This window comes from Euprymna scolopes, chromosome 1, assembly GCF_053919585.1.
Source record: "Euprymna scolopes isolate OS-2025 chromosome 1, ASM5391958v1, whole genome shotgun sequence".
NCBI lineage: Eukaryota > Metazoa > Mollusca > Cephalopoda > Sepiida > Sepiolidae > Euprymna > Euprymna scolopes.
This window is the reverse complement of record NC_136482.1, coordinates 91,612,157-91,625,947: the sequence shown is the minus strand read 5'-3', so window position 1 is coordinate 91,625,947 and position 13,791 is coordinate 91,612,157. Positions and strand designations below refer to the sequence as shown.

Sequence of the window (13,791 nt, the reverse complement as noted above, 5' to 3'; positions counted from 1 at the left end):
ATCGACTGGAAGATGAAATACAGGTAATTAACGTTCTGTTGTAAATTTCTATCAGCCAGGGGGTAGTACTGAGCAATAATCAAGTCTAAGTAAAAATCTTCTGGAGGTTGAAAATTAAATACTCAATACGAGTAATACTAAGAATCCATTTACGAATTACTTAAGACTTCTATCCGGTCATGACTGATAAAACGAGAGCAAGTTATCTTTTTGGAATTAAATAAAGGGTTCTGCTGAAAATCCCATACAGATTCCCAAAGCTAACAGAAAGCTTTCTAAGTTCGACAAGAAACAAATGAAGGAGGTTAGTGATTATATCGTTCAAAACGTTGTGAGAATAACATCCAAGATGAAAATAATCCAAATCTTATAAATTGTCCAGTAATTTTTTCTGATATCGCTTTTTTTTTTTTTTTTTTTTTTTTTTTTTTGCAAGGTATTTAATATTTCTTACTTTCACCAGTCTGGACTGATCTCAGAATTTTAATTATTTCTGAAATATAAGATTATTCGCTTATTGTCGGTTTGATAAATACACACAAGAAATAACATTGATGATATCCCCCCCCCCCATCATCGAAAGACGGGTATTCTTCTAGTGAATTTATCAGATGGTTTTCTCTTTTTATCCTGACATTAACAAGACATTTTACCTCCAAGCTTTATTTCATGACGTGTGATTTTTCTTTCTAGAAATTAACATGCTTCTTGGATGCAGGCTCTAATAAAAGACTTTAAGGGGTTCTGTTCAAATTAAATTAACCATAAAACTCTAATGAACCAAGACCTAAAGCAGAGTTCGTAATGCAAATATTAGAATAAAAACGAACTGAAAAAGGATTGTTTCCCTAATGTCTGTTATCTGATTTTTTTGTGCTTCTGATTCTTGTTCTCCCCATCTGCAATGAATAATTGAACTGTGAAGCTATTTAGAGAGAAAGAATTGCCTTATATAAAGCTCAGCTATGAGAGAAGAATGTTTCTTGATCTCAACTGAATGGAGTTATTGATTCCAGCTTTATGGATCTTTTGCGGTTTCTCTTTGCACCTTCTTTTTGTCCAACATTCATGAGTTGTTTATGTTTGTCAATCAAAATAAGTGACAAAATTTTCATGTGAAAGAAATATCATTTTTATTTTATATACAGATACATCTTTCATAGAGCGTCACACACACTCAGAGGTCGTCTAGCTATAACCACTGTTAATAATTTCCCTTTCTCTCTACCTAAAACTAAATGAAACTGCCATAAACAAATTTTTTTTTCTTAGGACTGCCCGTCTGTGGAACACAATACCATGGGGCTGTTTCTTATCCTATTACAACATGTTTGTTTTCAAGTTTAATGCAGACAAAGTTTTATTGAGCTGCTCTCTTAAATAATTAAATTCTACCCTCTCATTACCAATCATTGAGGTGTTGTCTCACCATCCTCCTAACACTTATTAACCCTTATCTTCGAGTTACCTTTAGGACTTAATAAATGGTGACTAGCAGAAAAATGACTGATAAGTATTTAAACTTCAATATTGTTACATCTGGCCGTTAACAAGGCCAAACTGTTTGGAAAAGTTACTCTTTCAATTATCTGAATATGACAATGAACCTTCGAAATGTCTCACCATCTACCTAACATTTTTTTACTTGGAAGTCCCCACTTATCAATGCCTGAAGCCCATTCGAGGATAAAGATTAATTATTGTAAGGTTGTAGGGTAGTAATAACTTATGGTGTAAATTGGGTAAAATTTGATTATTTATGGGAACGGCTTAACAGGAACTTGTTCACATTGGATTTGAAGATTACCATACTGTATCCAACTCGAAAGCAGGCCAGCAGAACAGTGTTCTAAAGACCAGCACTTATTCCATCTTTATCTTTGAGAGGTATTTGAGCCTTGATAAGTGATTACACTTTAGAAAAAAAATTCCTACAGAAAAGTCAGCTTCAGCTTACAGTTGTTCTGCTATCATGTAATCTATCTTTGTAACTGTGACCAAACGTATGTGGCTCCAACAGATCGCCGACTCCCAACATCGTGTGTCGTGGTATTTTTTGTTCACTGTGTTTCTTATGGCTGGATCGTCATTTTCTCGTTGGCGACTGTCGATGGGAACACATGTGGTTTCACAAAGTAGAAATATTAAAATAAAACAAAGAAAGGAAAAACACAAACGCCAATGTTTCACATATATTTGACAGTTGGACTTGTGAGCGTGTGTGTCTTCTCCCCGTTCTATCGATGTTACGTTCGTCTGTCAGTCGTAATTCGTCTCTATTTCTGTTTCACAGTCAACTCTAAAAACTGTCCAACCATTGTCACTATCAACTCCCATCCGTTGCGAAGGGCATCTAGTTGTCAACTGCTGACTTCTCTGCGTCAGTCCCTGAAGCCGCCCCACCCCATGTCATCTGAAAGCTGCCCTTCCCTTGTAATCTGTAGGCTTGTATTATCATTGTCAAATCTGCAGGCTTCTATTATCATTGTCAAATCTGTAGGTTTCTATTTTCATTGTCAAATCTAAAAGGCTCGATCTAAAAATACCTAAAGATTCATTGTTTGCTACTTCCCATCTCTTTGTTTATTGTAAGACAATTCCTATTCCTTTGTCTATTGCCCACCCCCTCTCAGCACTTAGTGACTCAGGTCCACTTTATAGTATCACATAACGCCTGTCTGTATTTTTGATTCTTGTTGAACCCCTGACTTGTATTAACGTAATTCCCAATACACATTATTGTATGTGACGTGGTAAGTATTCATGCAAAAGTCGGATTTCAATGTTCAGTATAAAAAGACCAAGATTTTGACTGTACCTAAAACATTCAATATTTACACCAAATAACAAGATGATAACAAGTTCTAATTTAGCTCTCTGTAACCCTTCGTCTGTGTTAATCTCTTCTTACCGTGGTTGGTTGGGTCACACACACACATTATATATGTATGCATCAATTATACACTGCAGTTACAAACAAAGACATAAACACGCTGTAAAATTTCTCACCTTGGAAATAAATTTAGTTATGTCATCCTCTTGCTCAGCCAATTTTTGTTGATATTCTTCCATTTGAGAGGTCATGACATGTTTGATTTGTCTTTCCTCTTCCTGAAATTAAAAAGAAAAATTATGAGAAAACGTGCACTGTTATGCATGATACATGAAATCCAAAGATTCCTATGTAAGTAATTCTGTTCTGCATAATCAGGAAATGTTACTCTTTCAAAGTAAAACTAGCAACTTTTTCACTTTAATAACATTTCATTTACAGTGAAATCAAAGTTTTCCAGTTACATTTACAATTACATGGTTTTTGCTTTACTTCCCGTTGCAATATTTATATATTCATTTGGGAAGTCTGTAATTATGTTTAGTCGAAAGTTAGTTTGTTTTGCTGTGTAACATTAAACAACCTTTCCGAGTTATTTACTGTTATTTTCATGCTTCCAGTTCTTTAAATGTACACTTATTTATCGTTTGTGTTTATTTTAACTTGTTATTCATGTTGTATATATAATATGCACTTCAATAAACAACACTTCAATGTGTGTTTACACAGATTGCAGTAATAAGAAAAATTCATATAGTTTGTCATAAAGTACTACTCTTCAAATGGCACATGTCAAAAGTTGAGAACATTCGGATTATGTGCCCAAAAATTATAATTCTTTAAGTAAATGTACTTTAGTAAATTTATAAAACAAAGTACAAATCTAAATTTCATGTGCTTATAAACCACAGATTTCTGATGCAAAAAAAAAATACTGTTCACATAAAGCAATGAGTTGATAAGTGCTACTCGGACTCCTTCACTGTCAACAAAATGATTGAGAGGTGATACGATCACTTTAAACTTAGTCCTACGGACATAAATGGTGTTGAATGATTAGATTGCAACGATTCGACAATTGTCCCGTAACACATTAAAAAATTTATAAATTTAAGTCGTGTTAAATAGCAGAAGATTTGAAGATATCAGAAGACAGTGTATTCATTATTTTGAATGAAAATTAGTCAATAAAAAAAACTTTGGTTCAAAGTAAATGCTGCATTTTTTTTTTCTTTTTTTTTTTACATGGAGTTCACCACTTATCAAGGCCCAATGGCCACTCAGGGATAAGGGTTATTGTGTGTACAGTAATCAAAGGGATAGTGTAGCAATAGTATTGGGGAATTGGTAAGGTGTCATTACTTAGGGGGGGGCGGTTCATCAGGAATTTGATTGTGTTGGACTTGAAGATATCCAGGTTGAAGTCAGGAGGGAAACAGGCAAGCGGAACAGAGTTCCACAGTTGTGCAGTTCTAAGAAAGAAGCTTTGTTCATGGCATCTACATTTTGATTTAGGCACAGATAGGGAGTGGGGAAAATTATTGACGGTGGTTTCAGCTAGTCAGGTGTTTTTTTAAGAAAGATTGGCGAGGGGGGACCAGAGAATGGAGCTCAGACGAGCATCTGCCATGGAAATAACGATAGAATAATGACAGGCTCGCTACGTCTCTTCTGTGGGAAAGAGGTTGCAGGGTAGAGAAAAGGGCATGCCCGACCAAGCCACGGAGTCTATTTTGTACTCTGTCAAGGCAAGATAGGCTGTTTTTAGCAGCCCTCGCCCAGATGTGGCAGCAGTACTCCATCTTTGGACGTACTTGGCTCTTATATAGATAGAGAATTGCATCATTAGTGAGATATCTTCTGGAGCGGTAGAAGGATCCCACCATTTTCCCAGCGACCTTGGCCACAGACTTGATGTATGTGTTCCATTTAAGATCAGGTGTAATGGTCAAACCCAGGAGCTTATCAAAGCCTGGGGTCTCCCTTAGACGAGAGCCATTCATTTCAATTGATGCCAGATGGGGATCAGAGCGTTTATGATGTAGAGATAGGAGCTTGGTCTTAGATGCATTAAAGGTAACCAGCCACCTCTTTCCCCACTGTACCACGCGCTCACCATTGACCGAAAACAACAACAAGTCAATGGTTCAGGTTAATGCTTACAACTGTTTCAGCACAACACTGTAAAAATAGACGAAACATGGATCCACCACTTCCGAGTCAAATTGGAAGTCGGTCATGTGAACAGCAGCAGGTGAAAACCGTCTAAAGCAACCAAAGATGCAAACATCAGCAGGTGAGGTTTTGACCTCCATATTTTGGGATACGCATGGTATTTTGTTCATTGATGTCCTTGAAAAAGTAAGATCTTTTATTAGAGAATATTATATAGCATTATTGGTGCTATTGAGATCGCATTAACAGTCAATTGACAATTTTCATAGAGCGAGGTTGTGATCTATGAACATTTGATTATGGACTCGGGTATCATAGAAGAGCCTATCAATCTCTCAGTTAAAGAGGAAAAAAGAATGAACCCACCCAGACCTAATAACGTGATGTTTGTGGTTCCATACTTTATTGCTGTCAATATGCATAACAATAAGGAGATGTTGTTCATGAAGCAAACCTTATGAACCAATAAACCAGGGACAACATTGCTGGAGCAGACTATTGGAGCAGTCAGTCTTATCTCTGGTTGTTCCAGTATAGTTTGTGGTCAGACTTGGTATCAATATTACCACAACACTTTACATCAAATGTTGCAGAGCAGAATAGAAACTAACAAGGACACATATATTTAGATTTAGCGACGGTGGTGATTTTCCATCTTAGTATGATGTCATGTTACTCTGTGTGCTTGGTGGAAAAAGTGTGGGAGGTGTGGCTTGATTTGGATCTTCCACTGATACTCAGATAAAAAAGGCAATGAAGACTTTGTACATAACTCAGTTGAAATGTTTAGTTAAATCGTGAGATCAATGCAAAACTGACTATAAGTTTAGCTTTCTTGTGTCTTAGACATATTTCAAGTAATCTTAACCGATAATTGGTTTTCCATTGACTTCACACTTTAATGAAACGGTTGCAATGAATTTAAAGCATATTGACAAATATAAAATCCTACATATGATTAATCATGCCACAGAATACAGTGTAGTTATAAAAATTACAGTCAAACAGAGCACCACAATAATTGGTGTAATTTTTATACACTGCGTTTTATACTTTAGCACTCCATAAGTTTTTCTAATGAATAATGGAAGAGAGAATTCAGTAATCAGGACTTCAGAGAAATGCGCCCAAAATGTGAATGTTATGTTAAAAACACTAATAGACTGATAATTCTTACCAACTTTACGGGTGGGAACAGATAACAACTCTTGGCCCAGCTGTTTTGTGCCTTTTGCAATCGGAAGCATAAATGAAAATGGTCAATGGATCCTTGAACTGTGCACTAAGAAGTTCAAATGTAATGTGAACAATCATCTTGCTGCCCAACTCTCTACATAGCATCCCTGCAAATCTGGTCCCAAATAGTAGCCCCTTACGACTTAGTGGCACCTGTGCCTTGTTTGAGGTGAAAAAAAAAAAAAAAAAAAAAAAAAAAGATGGATTTTTGCCAGCCATCACTGCTAAATAACTTGACATCTCTGCTTAACTGCTGACTATTTCAAAATGCTCTCTCATTGCCTCTTGTTTGAACAATCAGATCCTTTACTATTGGCCCGCTCCTTTCTATATAACAGCAGAAAAGGAAAAGAACGTTTTAGGTTAGCAGGATAAATTTGTAAGCTTCATATCTGAAGTCTTCACAATTAAATTTGGAATAGCTGTAAAAGGAGATAAGAATGAAAAAATGTGTGAAGAGGTTGCACGAAATTGAAACATTGGATGAAAATAGTGATATCAAGGAAGGAATTAACAAGTTACGCACACACACACACACACATATATATATATATATATATATATAACTTGCACTTGAATTACCTTTTTATAATTATATACTTGGCCATATGCCAAACTATATACCAGATAACAATTTTTTCTTAGTCTGACTCCATCATTCATCTCAAATGTCTTAAAATAGTGTGATTACTTTATATGAAAATTAATAATTTGTATTATTTGGAATAACATTCTCATCTTGGTTGTTATTTTTACAATGGTTAAGTCGATGTAACCTCCAATCTTCTTCAGAGGAAACTATTGAAATTATTGTATTTAATATATATATATATATATATATATATATATATATATATATATATATAGCATTTCAGCCCGGCGTTGCCCGGGTGTTTGGAGATGTATGTTGAGCAAAACAAAATGTGGTAGTAAGAAGGCAGGTTCAAACCCATACCATGGAGGAGGAAAAGAATGGGGGGGGTGACGTTTTTGCTGTTACAACCAACATCAAACCGGGAGTGGAATAGGTTTAAGGCTAGACAATCGAAAAGAGGGGATGACGAAAATATTGGTGAAAAACGCGACCCCTCCCTGTAGAAAAATGCCCAGTTGAGGATGAAGAAATTAATGTTTTTAGCCAATTTTTCGATATTTTTCATATGAAGGGTCGGGCTTCAAACGATACTGATCTTGTGAAAATCCGTCGGCTCTGTTGAAAGTTTAAGGCAGACATGCAAACATACATACATTTATATATTGATAGCTCAAAATTTCGACCCAAACCGATTAAAAAGCTTACCCTATTTCTGAATACCCTTTATGTAAAATTTCAAATGTTTAGACCAGAAATTTATGGTCTAAACATTTGAAACTTTACATAAAGAGTATTCAGAAATAGGGCAAGCTTTTTAATCGGTTTGGGTCGAAATTTTGAGCTATCAATATATAAATGTATGTATGTTAATCATGCAACAGAGTACAGTGTAGTTATAAAAATTACAGTCAAACAGAGCACCACAATAATTGGTGTACTTTTTATACACTGGATTTTATAATTTGGTAGAGACCGCATATGTCAAATTTTTTTAACTTATGACCCCTTAACATTTATTGTTTTGGGCTCAAATCAAGTTATTAAAGTTAGATCCATGCCCAAGGAACCTATATCCAAAATTTCAAGTGTTTACACCCAAAATTGGTGGAGGAGTTTGGTAGAGATCTCAAAGGTCAAACCTTTGAACTTTGACCCCTTAACAGCCAAATTTCTGGCCGAAAACCGATCACAAACATTTTCACAAATCTCAGTACCCTGTATATATCAAATTTCGAGTGTAGACAGAAAATTAACAGAGTTATTGCGTAAGGAAAGGTAGACACACAGACAGAGACTTTCACTTTCATATATATATATATATATATATATATATATATATATATACACAATAATTCTAAATAGTAAATCAGAACATTATATAGTAACGCATTGTAATACTACACACCTAAAACAGTATTGATACTAAAATTGTCCATGGGGCATGTGATACAATGGATAGGGCATTGCTTAACAATCCAACTAAAGTGCCAGTCTTGGATGTTAATAGATCAATCCTTACCGCAAACATGATATAACAATAATTCTTCTGACTGACTGACTATGTCTCCATGGATTAAATAAAGGGTCCAGTTTTAAATTCTATAAAGATTCTCAAGTTCAAAAAAGAAGGTTGGAATTCACATCGGCTGAAACGTTGTTAAAATAACAATCAAGATGATAATAAATTCAGAGAATCTAAATAATACAAATCACTTTAAAGTCATAAATTTAAGATTAAAATTTTTAGATATCATAAATGAATGAAGAGTCTTTTCTTTCCCAGCATATATTTGTCTGAAGAGCTTAATGAAAATAATTCAGTAAGTATGAACTTAGATCTTTACAGTTCTACTTCAATAATGAGGCCAACATGCATGCATCAACATTTTTTAAATCAGTACAGAAAAATGTGTTGTACGGAGTTAAAATAGAATATTTTTGAAGACACTTTATATTTAAACTAATTTCTTATAACAAGTTTCCAACTATATTTTCAGATGTCATTCATATCAAGTGTCCAGTAAAAAGTATATTAAAAAAAAAGACTCATGCGCCACCACCAAGAATCGAAACCCAAACGTTCAACTCACGATTTATTTTGCCTCTGCCGTCAATGACTGGGCTATGAAAATATGTTTACTGCAAGGCTAAAAATTGAAACATAAACCAATAGCTACTACGTTATATATTCGTAATGCCGGCGTTCGACCTTCACCTGGCAAATTTCATTTTTTTTTTTAATTTACACACTTCTGCACTGATTTTTCCGGTCTAAAATCCAAATATAAAGTTTTGCATGAATTCAAATACCTTATATATGAAGTTTCATGTCTGTAGACCAAAAACTCTAGGAGCAGTTTGGTAGGCAAAATTTGTTAAACAAAAATATATACGCATACATAAATATATATGGAAACAATTTTGTGTTTACTATAAACTTTTTATGCAAATATTCCGCAAGTATAAATCATGTAGAATATCTTCATATATATAATTACACGTAATAGTTAACTAAAGATGATCATCTCATTAGAAAACCGAAGCAACTAATAGAGAATTAATTAAAATGAATGTTTAAAAGAATATGCAAATATGCTAGATATTTTGTTAGTGAATGAAATTCGACAACCCATATATAAGAAAATTGTATTTTCTTTTTAAATAAATAGAAAAGAGGTTTTAATATGAATATTATGAAACACACAAAAGGCAAAACGAATTTATAGGAGTAAAGGTAGATAGATTAATAGAGAAAATGGTATAAAATGCTGGTGAAAAAAATTGTTGCTATTATATTTGCAATAGTCACTCTGTTGATATCATCTTGACATAATGCCTAATATAATGAAGATTTCATCTCTGTTGACTAAAATATAATGAATTTCTGTAAAAAAAATTCCATTCCATGTTCATACTTGGTGGCAAACGAATTCACATTTCATTTTGAGATAACATATGCAAATAAATTGGCAGACATTTGCTATTCAGATTTAACTAAACCAAGATTATCAAGTAATTAAAAATTCAATTACTTGACGATCCTGGTTTAGTGAAACCCGATATGTAAATTCTGACTTTGAATTCGAGTGAATTTTTTGTGTATTGGGCACATTTTTTACATTTCGTTTTGTTCTTTTTTTTTTCAGCAGGCAATCTAAAAGTTTATTAGAAGTTAGCCAAACCTTTGTGTGAATGAAGCCCGACCATTGGGTAATGGAAACTAATCTGCGGATGGGAATAAAAATGAATCTGATTCAGTAGTTCTGCTTTTGTTTTTAAGAAGAAATGATTTGCTGAGAATTATCTCCCTTGATTTGAGAATTATCTTCCTTGATCGGTGAAACATCTAATATTCCCCTGTAAAAATTCTTCTTTATCCATAAGGAAAAAAAGACTATTTTAGGATGGATGTTTTTTTTTATTTTCGATACTTATCTGATAAATTTCTGTACAAAACATAGCTAAGAATACTGCCAAGCATATGAATTAGTCTTGTGTGAAATTTAGAAAAGATAGGATCAGCCGTTTCGGAACCTATGAGGAAGAAACTCACATCCAGACACACACATACACAAAATGAAATTATATAATAGTAGAGATAGAGATTATTAAGTTTAAAACATTTATGCATTCAATCCTTACTTTATGAAATATATATCTTCGATATCACTGCATGCATATATATTTGTATAATTATTTTATAACTAGTGAAACCCGTGTACGGCGTTGCCTAGAAAAATATATTTAATCACGAATGTTCAGGACCCAACATTAAACTATAGCAGTGAAGTATGATTATTCTTAATATTAACATATTCATTTATTCTGCAATACTTTGTAAGTTAATAAAAACTGCAATATTTTACATTAAATACACATGAAAACTTATCCACCTCTATAAATTCTAAAATAAATGTGTGTACATTACTTATTACTTTTACATAATTTGAGTCAAACTGTTTTTTTTTCTCGTCGAGAGTGAATCTGTATTTTTGTTTTTTGATAATGTAGAAAAGTAGCCGATTTGCTTTTTTCCTTGTTTCATGAAGATATTCCTGATCGCAATATTTCATTCTGGCAGTGAGTCTATAGTTAATCAAAGGAAAGGTGATAAAAAAAACATGAACCCTTTTATTTGAAAGTGAAATACGGGGACTGTTAATCTATATAATAAAATAAAATTGATTTTTTTCCCCAGGTGAATCACAATTTATCAGTAATTCCAGCTCAGTTATATGAGAGAGTTATTTCCTAGTTTCTTCATTTTATTATTAGTTGTTTATATTTAGCTATTATTGTCAATAATTTTTTTGTGTTTTCTGTAATTAATAATTGATATAGTTATATATTTTGCAATACTTCTTTAAATAAGGCAGGTAAAAAAACAAAAAATTCAAACATTAATGAAAAACTAATTAATGCTTTCTACACGTTGTCAAAAAACAGAACAGCAGCGCTTGATTAGTCAATGATTGGAAGTTCCATGTTGTTATAAACGACCGTGTAAGTCAATCGAGAATATGGATGACAGACGAGATCTTTTACTTCCTCTCACTGGCCAATAGAAATTAAATTTCAATTTGTGCAATGTCATATCAATGAAGGTGGCACTCAATTAATATGCTATTTTAAACTATACACGTGTGCTTTGAAGGGTTGATGAAGGGTTTTGCCGCCTCTGGTCATGGCAGCCGGCTAACTCAACACCGGGGCATCATCTGTCACTGTATTGATGTCTTATTCTTTATTTTTATTCTCTAGAAGTAAAAAGACATAATTGTTTTTCCATCTAATTTATGTACATGTCTATGATGTATAAAACTAACACATACAAATTAAATGACTATGAAAAAAAAAAGTCATTGTTTCTCTAAATGCTCACAGAAGCATTAAAAATATTATAGAGTGAGAGTAAACATACTTGAGATAGAAAGAGAAGGGGCTTGTTCAGTTCATTGTAAATTATAGTTTATAGAAAAATTAAAAAGATTTTTTTAAGCATAATCCCAGAACTAAGCTGCATTTAGTGCCATTAAATTGTAGTAAAATACCTATGCTGATTACCACACATTTAATAATGTAATATAATATTACTAGCAGGTCACCCGGTGTTGCTGATTTTAAAATACGCATAAATATACAGTGGATCCCGGATATAAGAGACTTTTTATATAAGGACCATGCAACTCTTTTATATCTGGGTCGCACTTGTATCCGAGTTTCTTATATCCGGTTACACTGAATGTTAATACAGGCTCTAATTTGGGCCCAGAGAAAATCTTTTACATTAGTTGTTCTTATATTCGGGTATCTTATATCCGGGTTGCACTGTATTTTAATTACTTCAAAATTCTTATTATAAACAGAAATACCATAGGTATTAAATATAATGTTAAATTCTTAAAAAAAAAAAAAATGAAGTAAGAAAAACGGAAAGCAACTGAAACATGTGCATACGAGTATTATGGTTTTTTTTTTTTTTTAACAGTTCACTTCACCTTGTTAAGAACTGAGCTTATCTTTATCTGCAGTATTTAATATATGCTGGAGATTTATCAGATATGATTTTTTAATGAATAAACAAATTTTGTATTATATCATTTTCATGGTAATATTGAATTTATTTTAGTTCTTTTTCTTAGACTTTTGCTTCAATGTATAGTGCTGTTTTTAAAGGCGATTGACTTAAATGATTACTATTTTCTTTAATTGCAGATTTGGTAACTATTAGTTATTTTGAGTTCAGCTTAGTTTAGCAATTCATCATGTGGTTTAATCAGAACAGAACTACATGCCACACAGCATGCAATACAATCAATTTACTAAGAGGAAAATTTGATAAATGAATAATTTTATGAAATTGACCTGTCAACTGGCCACATTGTGCGATTTAACTCTATTAGATTATTTTATTTCAGAATATGTACAATCTTATTTCTACGCTGATAAACTAGACACAATAAACCAATTGGAAGACAACATTCTATGCATTATTGCCAAAATGTAGCCCGATTTAATGTGTAGAATTGTGAAAATTAGACCTCTAGATTATGCCATTGGTAGGGGGGGGGGCATAGATATACCCGGAATTGTATTTAAATTATAAATGCAAAAAATTAATCTCTGGAATAAACGTCATATTTGCATAATAAAATATTTTTCTGTGATTTATTTTAATTTAAAGTTCGCCGCCTCTAAACAAACACTTTATATATAACAGGGATCTCAAATGTGGTTAATTAACTGCCTCACTGGTAGCAACGATTTTCATGGTCATTGTTCCTGAAAATTTCATGTTTAATTCATTCTTCTCTGAACTTAATATTGAACTTGATTTACCAACGAAGGTCAAACAGATTACCAGTAGAGTCTGTTCTAGTTCATACCACGAAACGGTCTGTCTGTAGATGACTATTATTTTAAGCCTCTCCCCACTCCTTGCGTAGAGCACTGTCATCAGCGACTTCACCCACTGCTTGCTTGGTATAAAGTAAAGCTTTTTATTTGTAAATAATCAAACAAATCGAGCGCTGTAAATAGCAGCAGCCAAATGTTTAAATAAACAGACATTTGAGGAAGTCATTTGTAGGCACCGATCCAACGGGCCAGAGGGTAGAATAGTGGACTAGCAACTTGATGGTTGTAGGTTCAAACTTTGGTTCAGGATGGGTGCTAGTCTAGCCGCACTGAAGAGCTGTGATACAGCGAAACAGTGTATGTGGATAACTATTATATATATATATATATATATATATATACATATATATGTAAACGCAGTAAAATACAAAATTTATGATTTCATAATATGTAATCATGCTTATATTATTATAGCCTGAAGATTTGTTGTATTTTATTTTTTATACAAAAAGATGAGTGTTATTTTTTGATGCAACTACACTTAATGTTATTGAACTTAATTCTTCAAATAAACACACACAGGAAAAGAGAGAGT

The 13,791-nt window shown here is 33.1% G+C and overlaps 1 protein-coding gene across 10 annotated transcripts in view; it reads right to left on the bottom strand.

The window, feature by feature from the left end:
- LOC145245888 (uncharacterized protein C20orf96-like) overlaps window positions 1-13,791 on the bottom strand; it is a 2,261,276-nt gene that overhangs the window by 463,680 nt on the left and 1,783,805 nt on the right. For all 10 annotated transcript variants that reach the window (XM_080107943.1, XM_080107887.1, XM_080108064.1 and 7 more), the window contains one exon: window positions 3,010-3,111. In XM_080107943.1, the coding sequence (XP_079964069.1) occupies window positions 3,010-3,111 (102 nt within the window). The remainder of the gene's footprint in view (window positions 1-3,009; window positions 3,112-13,791) is intronic.